We start from the raw sequence: 17,381 nt of genomic DNA on the forward strand, positions 1-17,381 counted from the left end.
ATCTTATATTGCTGGTAATAGTGTTAATCTTTACCTCTATCTTATATTGCTGGTAATAGTGTTTAATCTTTACCTCTATCTTATATTGCTGGTAATAGTGTTTAATCTTTACCTCTATCTTATATTGCTGGTAATAGTATTTAATCTTTACCTCTATCTTATATTGCTGGTAATAGTATTTAATCTTTACCTCTATCTTATATTGCTGGTAATAGTATTTAATCTTTACCTCTATCTTATATTACTGGTAATAGTATTTAATCTTTACCTCTATCTTATATTGCTGGTAATAGTATTTAATCTCTACCTCTATCTTATATTGCTGGTAATAGTGTTTAATCTTTACCTCTATCTTATATTGCTGGTAATAGTGTTTAATCTTTACCTCTATCTTATATTGCTGGTAATAGTGTTTAATCTTTACCTCTATCTTATATTGCTGGTAATAGTGTTTAATCTCTACCTCTATCTTATATTGCTGGTAATAGTGTTTAATCTTTACCTCTATCTTATATTGCTGGTAATAGTGTTTAATCTCTACCTCTATCTTATATTGCTGGTAATAGTGTTTAATCCTCGGAATGGAACTAACAACGCCTTTCATCTATAGGCTGTTAATTGTCCTGTGACACAAAACTTCAAGTAGATTTTCTCAGTCAATGATATAGATTGTAGGGTTGCCAATGAAAGAAATCATTCCATTGAGTCAATAAACCTCTTTCAAAAAATAACTTTACAATCTTCAACAAGCCAACAAGAGTATATATTCATCAGTTAACTTAGCTATTGTTATGAATATACAACAGAATCTCTGTATAATCTAATAAATACATAAAATACAAGATTAAATATTTATTCACAACTGTTAAAGTTATAGAATTTATATTTTATGTTCAATCTGAGAGATAGAATAATGAATTATAGGACATCTTCAATAAAGTCTGTCTTTTTTCAAGTATCATTTAGACACTTTATTTTACTTGTTACAAGTCTATCTACAATTATTATTACTGTTAAATAAATGTATCATGTTAATTTTTAAAAACAAGGTTCTGAAGAAGATTTCCACTTTGTTAACAACATGAGATGAGCTCTTGTCAGTTTTACTGGATTGTAAAGGTGTTTTCTAATTTAGGGAACACATAGAATTGTAAGCACCATTCTAATTTTCAGATTGCTCAAATATCTGGTTCTTGCAATTCCAACTTTGCACTTTTTTATTTTTACATAAATGTAACCATGACAAATACTCTTGTAATATTATAAAAAAACTTTTCAACAGTGATTTTATACAACTAAATATTTCCATGGTTACAGAAACTAAAGGAACTGAAGATATCTGATGGTAAATTGATGTACAATTCTTATAATCATGTATTTAAACTAACTGTACAAACAATACTTTCTCACTAGAGGTTACACCTACACGCCTGTGCCTGTGCTTTCTTAACATTACTTCACCACAATGTTACCTCAATATTCCCAATAAACATTGAAAGCTAGAAAACCTGTGTACAATACAATAGGTCTACCTTACAGACATAATTAATAATACTCACCAAACAGGTTACAGTATCCATTATCATTATTAATTCATGTTTAAAAAACTGCACAAAATATTCACACAGTTTTTAACCAAATTTATTCACATTTTTCACCATTTCATCAAATTTCTTATTCTGATTTTTATAATTTTAAAAGTAAAACATGTCAAGAGTTTTGAGTTATTTAAACAAGGTCACCCCTCTCTCTCAGTTGACTGTTTGTCTAGTAGATAGGTAGTTACTTTCTCAATGGCTATGACAGAAGGCCACAAGGTACAAATATTTAGATACTATCTCTTCTTCTTTATTAAACTAGATTGTCTGTCTTACATTTCATTTTAATGTAATGAAAACAAGCTGATGTCAGCTCAATTTATAAACACAGAACCAAAATCCATCAACAGTCACAAATAATCATTTTGGTTTAATCCCTAAGAAATGATTTGTAAGTCCTATTTATCCATCAACATACAATTCAACCATCATAAATTATATATATATATTATATATATTCATACCATTTTTTTTAAACGATTTAAGTCCAATTATTATGAACAAATATCAAAAATTCTACAACACAAAATTCATGCACTGTTCATTTTTAGTTTGGGTCAAAAATTTGAATCAAATTGAATTCTTGGTGAATTTCTTTATGTTTTTTTGATCAATCAACGCAACAAAACTCAAGTCACGTGATAACAGAAAATAACAGCTACCAGTATAATATTTCAGTTGTAATCAGCTAATAATATCAGATTTAATAGTCCGATATAAAAACCACTTAAACTAAACTCACATTACAATAATTAATCATATCTTTATATTTTAATACAGGTCAAAGGTCATTGTCATTCTAAATTTTGAGGAACTTTAAAATCACTCTATTCTCGAGTGCAGGAGCACCACACCACAAAATTATTACAAAAATTGTTTTATGTCAGAAAAAAACAATCTATAATCTTATTATGTAAATAAATATTGTTTATACAAAAAAAAAAACTTAAAAGACCATCACCTACGTTGGCAATGAACTCAGCAGCTCCATGCAGTGTGCAATGAGAAAAATTAGGGACAGCGGTAATTGTCCCTATCCTAATGACTAGCCACTTTTCTAAGCAGCCCCTCAACTCTACATGTTATTTTATCAAATTTAATCAAACCCTGGGTTCTATACACATCGTCTTTCTTAGATTTTCAATTTATTCATCTTGAGTACCCACAGAAAATTTCCTATAATCTTACCTGTATATAATATGCTCTGTCTAAAAATTCCATCCATTAAATTTACGGTTCTAATGAACCTTACAGAACTTTTTAATTATATCCTTTTAATTTTCTTTCAATTTTTTACAAAATGTTTTTTTTAAAGTCAGAACATTATAGCTATGTGGACTCTCTCAATGTCTACCAAGTTGACAAACACAGCCTTAGAGTGATATCAAGTGAACCCTACTTCAATAACAAGATTACCAATAAATTTTCTTTCAGCACTTTAGATGAATTTCCCCATATTAAGTCCAAAAAAGAATATTATAGCTATGTGAACCCTCTCAATGTAAACCCTTGACCAACCATGGTCCATAGAGTAACATCAAGTGAATCCTTTCTTTATTACACTGTTAGGAATATCGTCTCTTCAAAGTTTTAAAACACACACAAGTTCAGGTTAATCCAAATCTTAGATATCAAAATTTCAATTAATTTTAAATCCACTGTAGTAATCTGTTCTTGAAATCCAACTGACCTTACACGACCCTGAAACAAACAACCTATCCCTGGCCACCATAAATCATGATATCACACAGGACTGTGTACATTCAATTAAAATCTAATTATAAATGTAGAAATGTTTTAATGCTGATGTATTTGTGTCAGGTTTGTGACAAATGACAAGATGTAACTAAATATACCAACTAGCCCTCTAGACATCTCTACTCACAACCTCCTATACCTCCAGACATCTCTACTCTCAACACCCATTTACACCAGACTGCTATAATATGGCATCACATTCTCGTTTCAAACTACCGTTCTGGGGCTAATTCTTAAAACCTTCAGTGAGATCAAATTGTAATTTAATGAAATGGAATACTGTTAGCACCAATTTACACCATTCCAATTTTCAGTTAGACATCTGTGGTTCCTGCAATTCCATTAAAAATAAGCATTTATGACTATTTTTTAGCAAATTTTTTAATTGCAGGAACATCTGACAGAAAAGTGGAATAATGCAAATCTATGCTATCAATTAAAAAGTTAAGAAAACTTCTTTACAATCTCTTTAATATATAGGCAGCCTAAAAAATGAAGGTGGGAGTCTCTTTAACCTGACAACATCGTCTGATGAAATGTAAATATTTTGAATGTCTGGTTGAATTAATTAATAATATTGACCTGACCAATGATTAAACTATCAAATTAAAATCTCAGATATTCAATTTCAGATCTACTGACCTTGACCCAGGTCAAATATTTCACTCACATTTCTACTCAGGTCATCTATTCTTTCTGATAATCCCCGTCATTAAAATTCTAATTTAAATTTTTTATAAAATAAATGCATTCGGGGCATCAAACTTCAGCAGGGCTTGATGAAAAGTCGTCAATTAATCCCTGTCTTTCAAATTCTTATTCTAAAAAAACTGAAACAAATGTATTTGGGGTTCAAACAATCCTGTCATGTTGCTATTCATTCGAAATCTAATAACATGTCTTCATTTACCAAAATAGGTGCAAAAACGACATTTCATTTAAATTTCTGTTTGTGAAAAATGCAGATACCATCAAAGAAGTTAGTTGAATAGACTAGGCTAGACCAGAGTAGCTGAAAAAGTCAATTTTCCCAAGAGTTGGAAAGTAGGGTGTAAAACTCCAGAAATCACCCAACTCAAATTACAAAACTGTAAGACTGACATATTAAAGTTGAAAGAATATTGCTAGTAGATGTTATAAAACAATGACATCATCTTTCATCAATAGTAGTCTACTGGCCATGTTAAAACTTTAATCAACCATCAAATCTACGTCAATATACATTCTATTTTAAATGTCAAGGGGGTGATCTTGTCTTGTAACAATCAGTAAACTTTGTTACACAATGTGTTTCCGTTCACATCTTTCTGTTTAAAAATATATGTTAAAAGTTAGGATGATAGTACGTAACAAAATGTCAAGATACTTTTTGAAAAGATTAGGTCTTCTCACAGTTTAATACCTTTATCTGCATATAAGAAAATTGTAATAAAAGTACAACAAAATCATCAGAAAGATTCACAAGTTTTGATACAATCAGTAGGGACTAGCTTGAAATCATGATAAATTTTCAAGTTTTATGCTGTACACAGAGATGTACGTGACCACTGAATTCATTTCCCGAACTTTGAGAAGCGTAGGCAGTGAAGCGTTTTGTGATTCTTATCCAGAAAAGAAATGAATCTGCAACCAATTTCCATTTCCAAGATTTCAGTCTTACATTTCTGTTTAAATTGGGTTTATCGGGCTAAAGAAGAATGACAACACAATAGACTGTGCATTGAGGCCTGTTCTTCAGAAAATTAAGGCTTTAAGTAATTTACAGTAATCTGATTGGTTTAAAAAACAATATTTAACACTGATTTTAATGATTGACAAATCAAATACTTGAAACACTCTCATCATTTTACACAAGGTGACAATGTAACAGGAGTTACCACTAACGTGCTATAACCATAAACACATCAAACAATCAATTGTTTTTAAAACCTAGAATATCTATTGAGAATGGAACATGAATTCCCTATCTACTACCATGACATTTAGGTAAAAAATTCCCTTCAACCAACATATGAAAATTAATTCATCAAAAGCAGAAATATTGAGACATGTGTCAACTCACAAACTAACCACTAACATACCATAAACATAAACATGTCAACAAATCAATTGCTTTTAAAATGTTGAATTGTTATCTCCCGAACAATAGAACCATGCGCGGCCAGGACAATAGGGTGAATTATCGATATGAATTATTCATGACTGGACTAAGTGGTTGATTTGTCCACCAACTTGCTGACCAGGAAATGACCAGTTTTTTATCTGTTTGAATAACGACAGAAATAACCATAAAATATCTAGGAATGAATAGAAATTATATGAACAAATAAACCTGGGGCCTTGTCAGACAAAGAAAATTATTAAAAATTGAAACAACTATTAAGACACTGTAGCTTCACAATAAAGAATCTAGATATCAACCTTTCCTGTATGATCCATGCATGATTGGATTAATAGAAGAAATACTCAGGTAAATGAAACTATAATTGGTTCCTAATTTCAGCGACGAATCTGTGCCACCTCAGACCTGTTCATTTGACAGGATTTATGAAATTGAACCTATAGATACAATATGATTACTCTCTTGTCAATTGTTTTGGTTGCGGTAAGAAAAACAAAGTGATCCTCTGCATCCCCTCCCCTCTCCTTTCACCTATCATTCTGTTGAGTTGATTAGAAAACATGGTGAGGCCCTGCAGCCCCCATCCCCTTCTACACCCATCTTGCTTCATCAAACTATATTCTTGTATTCTATTGAGATGATAAAGTATGGTTGAATGATGTACAAGTAGAGAGACCTGGTGTATCTTAGTACATAGTATGACCTATTGGTCTACAAACAACAAATTCCTTACATTTCTACATATTTTACTCTAACTGTAGTACCAGATGACCACAACTATTACTAGGTCCTTATAAATAATGATGACTATAGTTTTGCAAGAGAGACCTTTAATGTCACTAGCGTGTCTGCTCAAGTCAGATACATTTCATGTTATCTCTCTGATCTGATTAACTGACAGCAGGAATCAAACTAGCATCTATATCAAATCTTAAACCATTGACATCTCCTTAAATATCAAACCAACAGTGCTGAATCATCCCATTGATAGAGATCCAACTACCAACAACTACCTAGTGTAGTGTGTTATAATAGCATAGGTTGGAAGAGGACGTCATCGGTTGGTTATCTACCATTAAAAACTGTGCAAAAGTAAAAATATCTTAGCATATTGCGTTGTGTCCACGTGGAAATTTAATATTGATGATACAGATAAATGATCTTATATAAAATATTGATGACAGAGAGTCAGATATAAACTATGTTAATTAAAAACATACATCATATCATTGATCTTGTTATTAACATCCTTACTAACCTCGTTAGACCACTAATTAGGTCAGTTCGTTATCTACTTATCATACAATATATTAATAAACAATCAAAACTTATTTCATTACTGAATTCAAGAGATATGACAATCAATCAAATGTCTACATGTCTGTATCAGAAATAAACAGTTTCACTGCCTTAGGACCTGTACACAGCTTCAATTCCAAAATCACAAGGGGTGGGGGATGAGAGGTGGGGGATGAGAGGTAGGGGTTGAGGGAGATGTTCGAGTACCATTGAGGTATTGGAGTTAGAGCTAGGATCTGTTTGAAACAAAAATATCTTGATCAAGGGAAAATTTACTTGAATATTTTTTTAGAACTTAAGAGAAACAATGTCTTAGCTCCCATAAACGGAAAAAGACTGCATGAAACAGGGCGATGTTAATTTGTAAATAGGATGCTGAATATAACATGTACATCCTATTGTGGTGGGCGCTATCTATTGTGGTGGGCGCTATCTATTGTGGTGGGCGCTATCTATTGTGGTGGGCGCGCGCTATCCATTGTGGTGGGCGCTATCTATTGTGGTGGGCGCTATCTATTGTGGTGGGCGCTATCTATTGTGGTGGGCGATATCTATTGTGGTGGGCGATATCTATTGTGGTCTATCTATTGTTCAGGTTCTATTGTTGCAGCATGTTTTATTGCTATATCAAAATCTTTATTCATATTTAAATTATCATCATACATATGTTATAAATGTTGATAAAAATATGACAGTGACTCATTAACATATTGACTAAAGATAGAATTCTTATTTCAGTAGATGAATTCAGTACCTAACTCAAGTACTTGTACTACAATAGCATAACAGTGGCCCACCCGCTGGAATCTAGTCCAGAATAAGGTGTTGTTATTACAAGACTATAATAATTGTTATAATAGTGAAACATTGAATGAGAACGAAAAACAGAAAAATATGTCAAATCTTAAACAAATTAACCAGCTCGGCATATTTTGAAGAAACTCTATACACACAATACAAGTCTCCAATATTTACATCAAATAAAGACTGTATGTTCTCAGTAACATCTTTAATTAAGTATCATTATTACTTAGCAGAGCTATTGTTAATAATAAACAACTTCAAAGAAGACCTGACAATAGAACATACAGTATTTGATGATAGTCTTGAATTACAGGTGTAAGAAATCTCATTATTCAAATGTAATATCATTCATTGTTAATTTTAAATTAGTTTCTACCAATCTATACCATATTATTTGATCTTACTAGTAAACATAGATTTTGTTTTGGTTTCGGGCGTTTTATTTTAATATTATTTCTACATATTCTAGAACTCTGTTGTTGGACTTTTCTTCTGTTTTCTGCTGTTTCTACCCTGAAGCACTCAGTCTGAGCCTAATAGAATTTGGAATATTAACCACTTTGATAAGCCATGTTTGATAAGCCTAATTAGCAAGCATAGCAAATATCTAATCTGTCATGACCAAGTCAGATTTCAAAGTTTTGCATTTCAAACTTATATCTTAGAATTTTAACTCTGTGGAATATACCTATTGTTAGAGGTTTGTAAAGGTTTAATTTGATCTATAATTGTATTATTTTATTAACATATTAAACTCTCTTATTCAAATCATATTCTAATTGTCTAATCTAATAACTTGGCTGATATCCAATTTCAAGTTTTAAATTTATAATTTTAGATATTTCATGAAAATTAATTGGTTACAGCCAATGTACAGGCATAAACAAAATATCTGATCTCAAACATGACTGGTAAATAGGCCTACAGTCAAACCAACAGTCTAGAGCTCTATTCATACAGGACTGATAAATACAGTCAAATCAACAGTCTAGAGCTCTATTCATACAGGACTGATAAATATAGTCAAACCAACATTCTAGAGCTTTAGTCAGACATGATTGGTAAATACAGTCAAATCAACAGTCTAGAGCTCTATTCATACATGACTGGTAAATACAGTCAAACCAGCAATCTGGAGCTCTGGATAGACATGACTGGTAAATACACCCAAATCAACAGTGTAGAGCTCTAGTCAGACATTACTGGTAAATACAGTCAAATCAACAGTGTAGAGCTCTAGTCAGACATTACTGGTAAATACAGTCAAATCAACAGTGTAGAGCTCTAGTCAGACATTACTGGTAAATACAGTCAAATCAACAGTGTAGAGCTCTAGTCAGACATTACTGGTAAATCCAGTCAAATCAACAGTGTAGAGCTCTAGTCAGACATGACTGGTAAATACAGTAAAATCATCAGTGTAGAGCTCTAGTAAGACATGACTGGTAAATACAATCTAATCAGCAGTCTAGAGCTTTAGTCAGACATGACTGGTAAATACAATCTAATCAGCAGTCTAGAGCTTTAGTCAGACATGACTGATAAATACAGTCAAATCAACAGTCTAGAGCTTTAGTCAGACATGACTGGTAAATACAATCTAATCAACAGTCTAGAGCTCTAGTCAGACATGACTGGTAAATACAATCTAATCAGCAGTCTAGAGCTTTAGTCAGACATGACTGGTAAATACAGTCAACAGTCTAGAGCTGTAGTCAGACATGACTGGTAAATACAGTCAACAGTCTAGAGCTGTAGTCAGACATGACTGGTAAATACAGTCAACAGTCTAGAGCTGTAGTCAGACATGACTGGTAAATACAGTCAACAGTCTAGAGCTGTAGTCAGACATGACTAGTAAATACAGTCAAATCAACAGTGTAGAGCTCTAGTCAGACATGACTGGTAAATACAATCTAATCAGCAGCCCTGACCACTGGTATGATATTATTGAATATATAAACATGATGATATTGAGTCTATAATCAATATAAAATCATTCCAATTCTATTAATCATCATATTTTAATCTCCGGAGATCTTTATTTAGTTTATAAATCTTGATATCAGTCATATACCAATCAATATATCATAAACTATAACGGCAAGATGAAGAGTATATAAATATTTACCAAATAGTCCATTCCTTCAGGGACGGGGCGTCAGGTCAACCTTGAGACCAGTAACATTTTCATGAATCATTCAATGCAGGGGATGAGTAGTGGCCACAGAATTGTCAAGGAGGGCTCACAGGAAATGATTTCACAATTATACGAAATTTGAAATTGTAGGGGGGAGAAACCTGGCAAGTCTCTTTTTGGCATGGCCCCCCTGGCCCACCTAACAATCCAAAAAGATTTTCAGGCCAGGTATGGTTAAACCCCTTAACCTTATTTCAAATCATGCCAACCCTACAATCCCTTGTTCTCAATACAGCCGTCATAGATTATAAACAAACGATCATGTCCCTACTTGATTCACGTGTTCATTAAAACTAGAAATAGGTTCCACTTGTTTCTGTATTCAGCCATGAAAAATATTAATTATGAGTAAACAAAACAAGTATAGTCAAGATTAGAATGATAACAATATAACAATCTTTTCATAGCTTGACTTGAATACTTCAAATATCTTGGCCTGATTTAACATAAATTGACTATATTACAATACCTGTAGCCAACTTGTTGAAAATTAAACCTGGAATCTATGTCAAATTGGGCACAAGGTATTGAGTATATATAACAGCACTTTGTTTCTAAAACGAAGGTAGATGATAAGTTAAATATAACGTTCAATTCACATACAGATAACAAGTTAACGTCAATTTCAGTAGGATCGTGCCCCTTCCTAAATACCCCACTGATACCAAGTGTTTTGCAGCTAGACCATAATAGAATAAAAAAAACATGATCTGGTAATTGTCTTATTATCTCAACACATGTTCAATACACACGGAGTTACAATGAACAGAACATTTCATAAGAACTTTTCACACACATAGCACTTGTTTCATTGTCTCCTGATAAACATGTTAATAGAATACAAGTACAGTTTATAATATATATAGGGTCTATGTCAACTTCGATTAAGTCGAAATGACATGTTTGCTGCTGTTAAGATGTGACTCGGTTGAAACCGGAGGTTTGCTTTTCACGGGGCTTCAAATTTTTTTTTTTTTTGGAAGGCTAATAGTTAAATCGGAATGTAGTTGTAAGAAAGTCAAAAACTTTAAGTCCTTTATGAGGTTCTTTCGAACCACCGAGAACTAGCCTGACCGAAACCCAATTCAAATAAATTGTCACATGAAGATTTTAGGTAAAGAAGCTGTTCTGTGCATCTATTAGATAAGTGGTCTATTATCAAGCTAGGAAGTTTTCATATTCGTTTTTAATTTGGTGACAGCTGCTTTCGGTTTATTTCTATTTGGGACATGTCTTTGATAGAAAACTTCTACGATTACAATGGAGAAAAAATATTAGAAAACAAAAATTATAATAAAATTTTAATAAGATTGATATCAACTGTAAACTGGTTCAACCTCAGGTAAAATAAGGTCAACTATGGCTTGTTTTATGCTATCCCTGAAATCTAAACACCTGGTTCATACCATACTGAATAACATCAATATTATTATATTATATTCATGACAAATTCTAAATAACTTAGTTTTACTTTTCATGTTTATTGAACTTATAACTTTACATTATCATAAAATCTTTACCTTTATGAAGTATTTTATTTCTGAATTTCATACAAAATTGTAATATTTTGTCATAAACGAAGGATTTGTCTAATTAATGTGATTTCTCTTAACCTTTTTAAAAGACAAAAATTCAAAGCTATTACAATCTAATCTCTATCTATTCATCTGCAGTCACACTTATGACACTTTTTACAAGAAATAAATCTCGGATTAACCCTAGATTATCACCTTCACTATTAATACAGAGATATTTCAGTCAGTCAACTAACAATATCTAATACAGACGACAAACAAATCCCATTATCCTCAAATACTGAAAGCATGTGACCCAGATAACAGTTGGGTTCATTCAAACAAAGACTTCTCCCTTTCTAGAGACTCATACTGATACTAACATACAGACTGATTAAACCAAGTCCACAACCCCTCTCTCTCACCCTCCCCCCAACCCCCACACACACAAAATCCAACACCCAGAAATAAAAAAACAAAATCAAAAATGCAATGTATACATGAGTGAAATGGCATTAACTACAGACTGTAGAATCTTTAAATCTTTCATTAACAGACATTACATGGATTTACAGAGGGGTATCAGAAATGCAGGAGATCACAATTATGTTTCCCAGGGGACGGGCCCCAACCTACTGATGTCCACTGGCCCCTGCTCATCTAGTTCAGATACTGTCCTTATCCTTTCATAACAGAAGAAACTTCATTCCTATATTTTCACCAATGTCTCTTAATGTATCTAATTATCTTAATATTTAACTTGCATTTTGTTTTATCATAAATCTTTACTTTGTGTCTAAGCCAGTGCTTTTATGAACTATAAGCTTCTATACTGGCATCTTTTCATTTACATATTTTAAAAGTTTGAATTAAACACAATCTGATTTACATTGTCTTCTGTAATTTTATATAGTGACTTCAAATTGGTTCACTTCTTTAATTCATATAATCTGTATATCATTATTATTAATTATAGATTCATTAAACAATACTAACAACATGACATCATTTCTAAATCTTATCCTTAAATTTTCTTAAAGTTAAACAAAGACACCATACTGGCTACTAACTGTTTCATTCTTCTGACTTGTATATTATCAATTAGTCATTAGTATTAATTATAGATTCATTAAACAATACTAACGACATGACATTATTCTTAGATTTAACTCTAAATTGTCTTGTGTTATTTTTGAAAGCACATTAATTAAACAAGTTTGGTACCCTCAAACAAAGACACCACATTGGGGTAATTTTCACTTCTCCTATTGTATTAATAGCTTTATTTGATAATTTTGGAGTTTTACATACAACTTTCTACACATTTGTCATGTTAAACAGATAATTTTTCTGTGACACCAATAGTGATTAATTATCATAGTAATTAAACATTTGTTAACGAGATTCATTAATTAAAGAATCATGCTGTATGCTCTATATTTACTGAAACCAAGCTTGAATACTACACTGACAAATTCTACAATAAGATCTTTAAACAATACGACATGTCAACTCTAAACATGGACAACATTTTAATAATTGTTATACAGTTAACATAAGTTAACAAAATTCATTAATTAGGTCAAATTCTTAATTCCTAAGAAAAAAAGAAATAGTACTGAATAATTCAATCAGGGACTTTGGCAGTGTCAAGCTCTTGTCATGTAGACCTAGGAGAGTTTCAATGATACAAGAAATGACATTATATTAAGCCTAGTTACTCATTTGTTAAACAAATTCCTTAATGAATTTCATTAATTATAAATAATATCTCGTCATTATTAAACCAACTATCACATTGAATACTTTAAGCAAAACCTTTTGTCATGTAGATCCAAAAACAAAATTTCTATATTCCTTAAACATCATCAACAAAAGCCTAATTATAAACTCGTTAACAAACCTCTTTAGTAATTAATAAAATTATAATTTACCTGTGGTCTAAATCCATGTGTCTGCATTTTATAATAATCCAGTTTCACAAAGTTACAGTCAATTTTCACATAATGACTACACTATCAGTATAATCCAGTCCGTGTTCACGTTAGATTTAATATACACCTAATGATTTCAAGTGACATCTGCAGTGTATGAATAAAGAATGTCCCATACGCGTGTGGCTCATAATACCTGGTTAAAAAACTATACTGAATAACAAAAAACTCAGGTAAAATGATCAATATAACTCACACTTCACCTGAACAATACACCAGTTATATTACAACTCTCTACAAATAAAGGTAAAAACACTACATTACAGGTATGGTATACAGGCCATATACCACCTTTACTACAGCCATATAGATTATTGATATTCCTTCCAGCTATTGGCTATCTAGCCTACACTGAATTAAATTGAAGAAATGGAGTTTTACATCCAACTAGGCCACGATTATATCTAGTCTACTCTGCTATGTGTAAATGAAAGAAATAAGAGTTTTACACCCAACTGTTCCCCAAGATTGAAAGGTGTGACACACCAAGAGTAATAATATTCCCTCAAGCCTTCTCAGCTATTGGTAAATATAACGAAATTGAGTTTTACACCCAACTATTATTGTGTCAAATTATTACAAGTCTGGTAGGCTAAAATTAATAATATTCTGTCTTGGTATATACAGTTAAGCTAAGCTAGTTACAAACTTTAACCTATAGATTACTAAAATTCAACTAAAGTTATAGCCTTACCTAGCCTAATCAGTTATTTTGCTCTCAAATCAGTGGAGGCGAAAAACCACAGACATTCAAAATACCGCCATAAACAAGGCAAATATTTTGAAGTTGTGATTTTGTTTTGAGACACAAAGAAATAAAATTTTATGTTTTCGTATATAAAGGCGGCCACAATGACTGCTTTCTGAAGTGATTTACGTGTGATAGGCCAAGCTTATTGATATTTCCTCGAGCTGTAATCTACTAATTCTGAGCCTAGTTAGTAATAGGTAGATGAAAGAGAATGGAGTTTTACACCTAACTATAGTGTCAAGTTATTACCATGTGGTAGGAGAAGATTATTGATATTCCCTGGAGCTATAATCTAGCCTACTCACCCTGACCTAGTCAGTGATTTTATTGAATTGTGAGTGTATAATGATTAATAGGTAAATATTTCACATTCCTAATCAACCTGTTACACTGTAATACATTGTATCAGTATTAGTTTATAGAGGTGATAAAGAGGCTCTGTGTGCTGCAGGCTGTACATCACTTGGAGAGAGCTCATGCCACTGCCCTGACAATATTTCCCTCATATCGCACTGTGTAGCATGGTCCATCTACATTAGCCCAATAAGGCCTTGGGGTCACAAAACTTTTTAATCATACTTAGCTGAGATTTTACTCAAATTTGAAGCAGCTATTACAGGTGTATAACTGACTGTATCAAAGAAAATATATATCAATCTATTCCTTAGAGTACAATGTTTCTGGCATTATCACATTAATTTTTACATGTCCTTGATGGAGGGGCATTATAAATTTGAATAAAAACTGGGCTGAGCAATAGAAATGTTTTATGGCCTTGGGGCCAGAACTGTACTTTCAGAGCCAAAAATGTTGAACCATGGCTTAAATCTAGTGTGAGTAAACCACAGTCTACTGTGAATGAGAGAGAGAAAGTAAGAGTTGACATCACCTTGCCAATCATTGTTTATTCTTGTCTTATAACTTTCTTCGTAACTATCCTCAGGTCGTTTTTTTTAAACTTTTAAAAACAGAGAGTTGGCCATGGTTGTCTAATATCTTTCCTTGTAACTACCCTGCTGTTATTTTTAACTTTTAAAAACATAAGATCTAAATACAGAGATTAACCTCAATAAAACTATCTTTTTCTTTTCTTAGAGGGAAGGAACAATTGGCCAGGGTTGTCTCTTTTTCAACCTCCTTCCATGCTGCTGTTGTTTGTTATTTTTAACTTTTAAAAACATGAGATCTAATAACAGAGCTTAACCTAAAAAGTTTTTTGGTTATCTTTAAGGGAGAGAGACTTGGCCATGGTGTCTTCTTTTTTAGTTTTAAACAAATAAACAGATTAACCTACATAAAACCTTGGAAAACTCAAAGCTGAAAAAGTTGATCACTGAACAGAGAATAGCTAAAAACAGGGGACAGCCCCCTTTTTCTATGATGACTGGAAGATCAGAAAAAAGACAGGAAATTCAGGTTTTCTGTAAAGAAAGAATCAATATTGTTCTACTGCTGCACAAAAACCTTCAAATGTGACTGTTTAAAAAAAAAAATCCACAGGGATGAAGAAGGAATGTAAAATGTTTTAGGTCGCCTAAAATAGAATAAATTTCAAGAAATCAGCAATAATCGAAGGGAGACAACCACTTTCTTATTACTAATTTTCTTATCCCAGAAAAATCAAAATCACTGAAATTCACATCCATGCACAAAATGATGCACAATATAAACCAAGAAGTATAACCTAGAGAATAACTGTATACATTCAAATGACAACTGTATGAAAATTCGGGAAGACCAAACTAGACTTTAGTGCAACTATCCAATTGAAGGGAGATAACTTCAGTTCAATAAAGGAATAAATAAACAGAAGATCAAGTTTTAAATATTATGATAAATTATGTTTTGAATAGACAGTCAACTGAAAGCAAGCCATTTTTACACTGAAGAGCCGTAAATTCAAGCTCCATAATCAAAGGGAAATAACTTCCATTCACGTTAAATTGAAGAATAATAAATAAAAAGAGCAGGCAGACCAGACAATATCCATACCCTTGACCTCATATCATAATACTAGGGTCTCTCTTTCACAACAAATACATCAAAATATCAGATTTCACAGGGAAGATAAAAATGTGGTGAATTTCAGAATGGAGTGAGTCAGGTTGAACAAAAACTTGACATTATACCTATCATATATCATATAACAATAGACGTACACATACCAGGAGACGAGGCTTATCTCTTCAACTTTGGAGGGAATTTTTGATCAAAGAGTTTGAGACAAAGACCCTCAAATTATTTTTAGGACTGATCCTTCAGTTCATGTCTTCAGTTAAGATGATTTTTACCAAATGGCATTAGATGTAGACACTCAAAATACTTAAGATATTTGAGGACAGATATCATCAATTGATAACAAGCTCTTAAAAGATCCTTGCAAAGATGGCATCTTATAGACATAAGGAAGAAGTTCAAAATTATTTCAGACATTATCAGCCACCCAAAATGACATTGGGCCCCTGGCAAGAGCTCCATTAGGTACCGAAGTAACTATAATTATTTATTAGTTATAGGGAAGAGAAACTTATTTCAAACAGATATTCCTGAATATCCCTAGATGATAACGATCCCCGACATAAAAAAACAACATTTGTTAGATGGAGGGTAGACCTAAGTAATTCTATCATAGTGAAATAAATCATAGTTTTGATGGTGTATCTGCAAGTTTTGTCATTGCAACTCTAAATATTGACAACAATGAACAATGGTATAAGGTTTACAGTGTTGTAAAAATATATCTTTTGTAAACATGTGTCTTAACAAACTCTAAACAACCGAACTGTTGTTAGAAACTCATCCTCAAGTCTACATTTCTTTCAAAATAAACCACATCCTATTTATTGTTACCTGATATACATTGAGATGACATTTTCCTCAATAAAACACATGAATATTTCTAACACTACAAAAACTCAAACAATACAGACCCATTATTGTCAAAAACACATTAAAATTTCAAACTTTACAAAAACTTTGACAGCAGGTTGATAAAAAACAACCTCAATAATTCATTATTGAAATTTTTCTCTTTCAATTCATGAGTGAATTGGTAGTATATTTATTATATATCAATAGTTCAAAAACTCTGTTGGTAGACAAAACTTAGTTTTAGTGGAATTGTAAGAACCATTGATAAAAAATAATAATGGTGTAAATTGATGAAGTGAGTGTCCCTAATACACTAAAAAAAATTTCTATACAATCCTCTTAACCAGTTAGCTTAAATCTCTCATTACAAAAGTCTGCATTCAGATTGTAGTAATAAAAATGAAAGAACACCAGTTGTCACTCTGCAACCTAGTTTGTCAACTCAGCATTCCATCTTAGCCATGAACAGT

At 32.0% G+C, this 17,381-nt stretch overlaps 1 protein-coding gene across 1 annotated transcript; it reads right to left on the reverse strand.

Annotated features, from left to right (window-relative positions):
• Positions 1-241: 241 nt before the first annotated feature.
• Positions 242-604, reverse strand: LOTGIDRAFT_142336 (hypothetical protein; the record flags this gene model as incomplete). Its single annotated transcript, XM_009052022.1, has 1 exon — positions 242-604. One exon carries the CDS (start codon positions 602-604, stop codon positions 242-244), a length of 363 nt encoding a protein of 120 aa, XP_009050270.1.
• Between the last annotated feature and the right edge of the window lie 16,777 nt (positions 605-17,381).

The sequence above is a fragment of the Lottia gigantea genome (genome assembly GCF_000327385.1).
Source record: "Lottia gigantea unplaced genomic scaffold LOTGIsca_178, whole genome shotgun sequence".
Classification (NCBI taxonomy): Eukaryota; Metazoa; Mollusca; class Gastropoda; family Lottiidae; genus Lottia; species Lottia gigantea.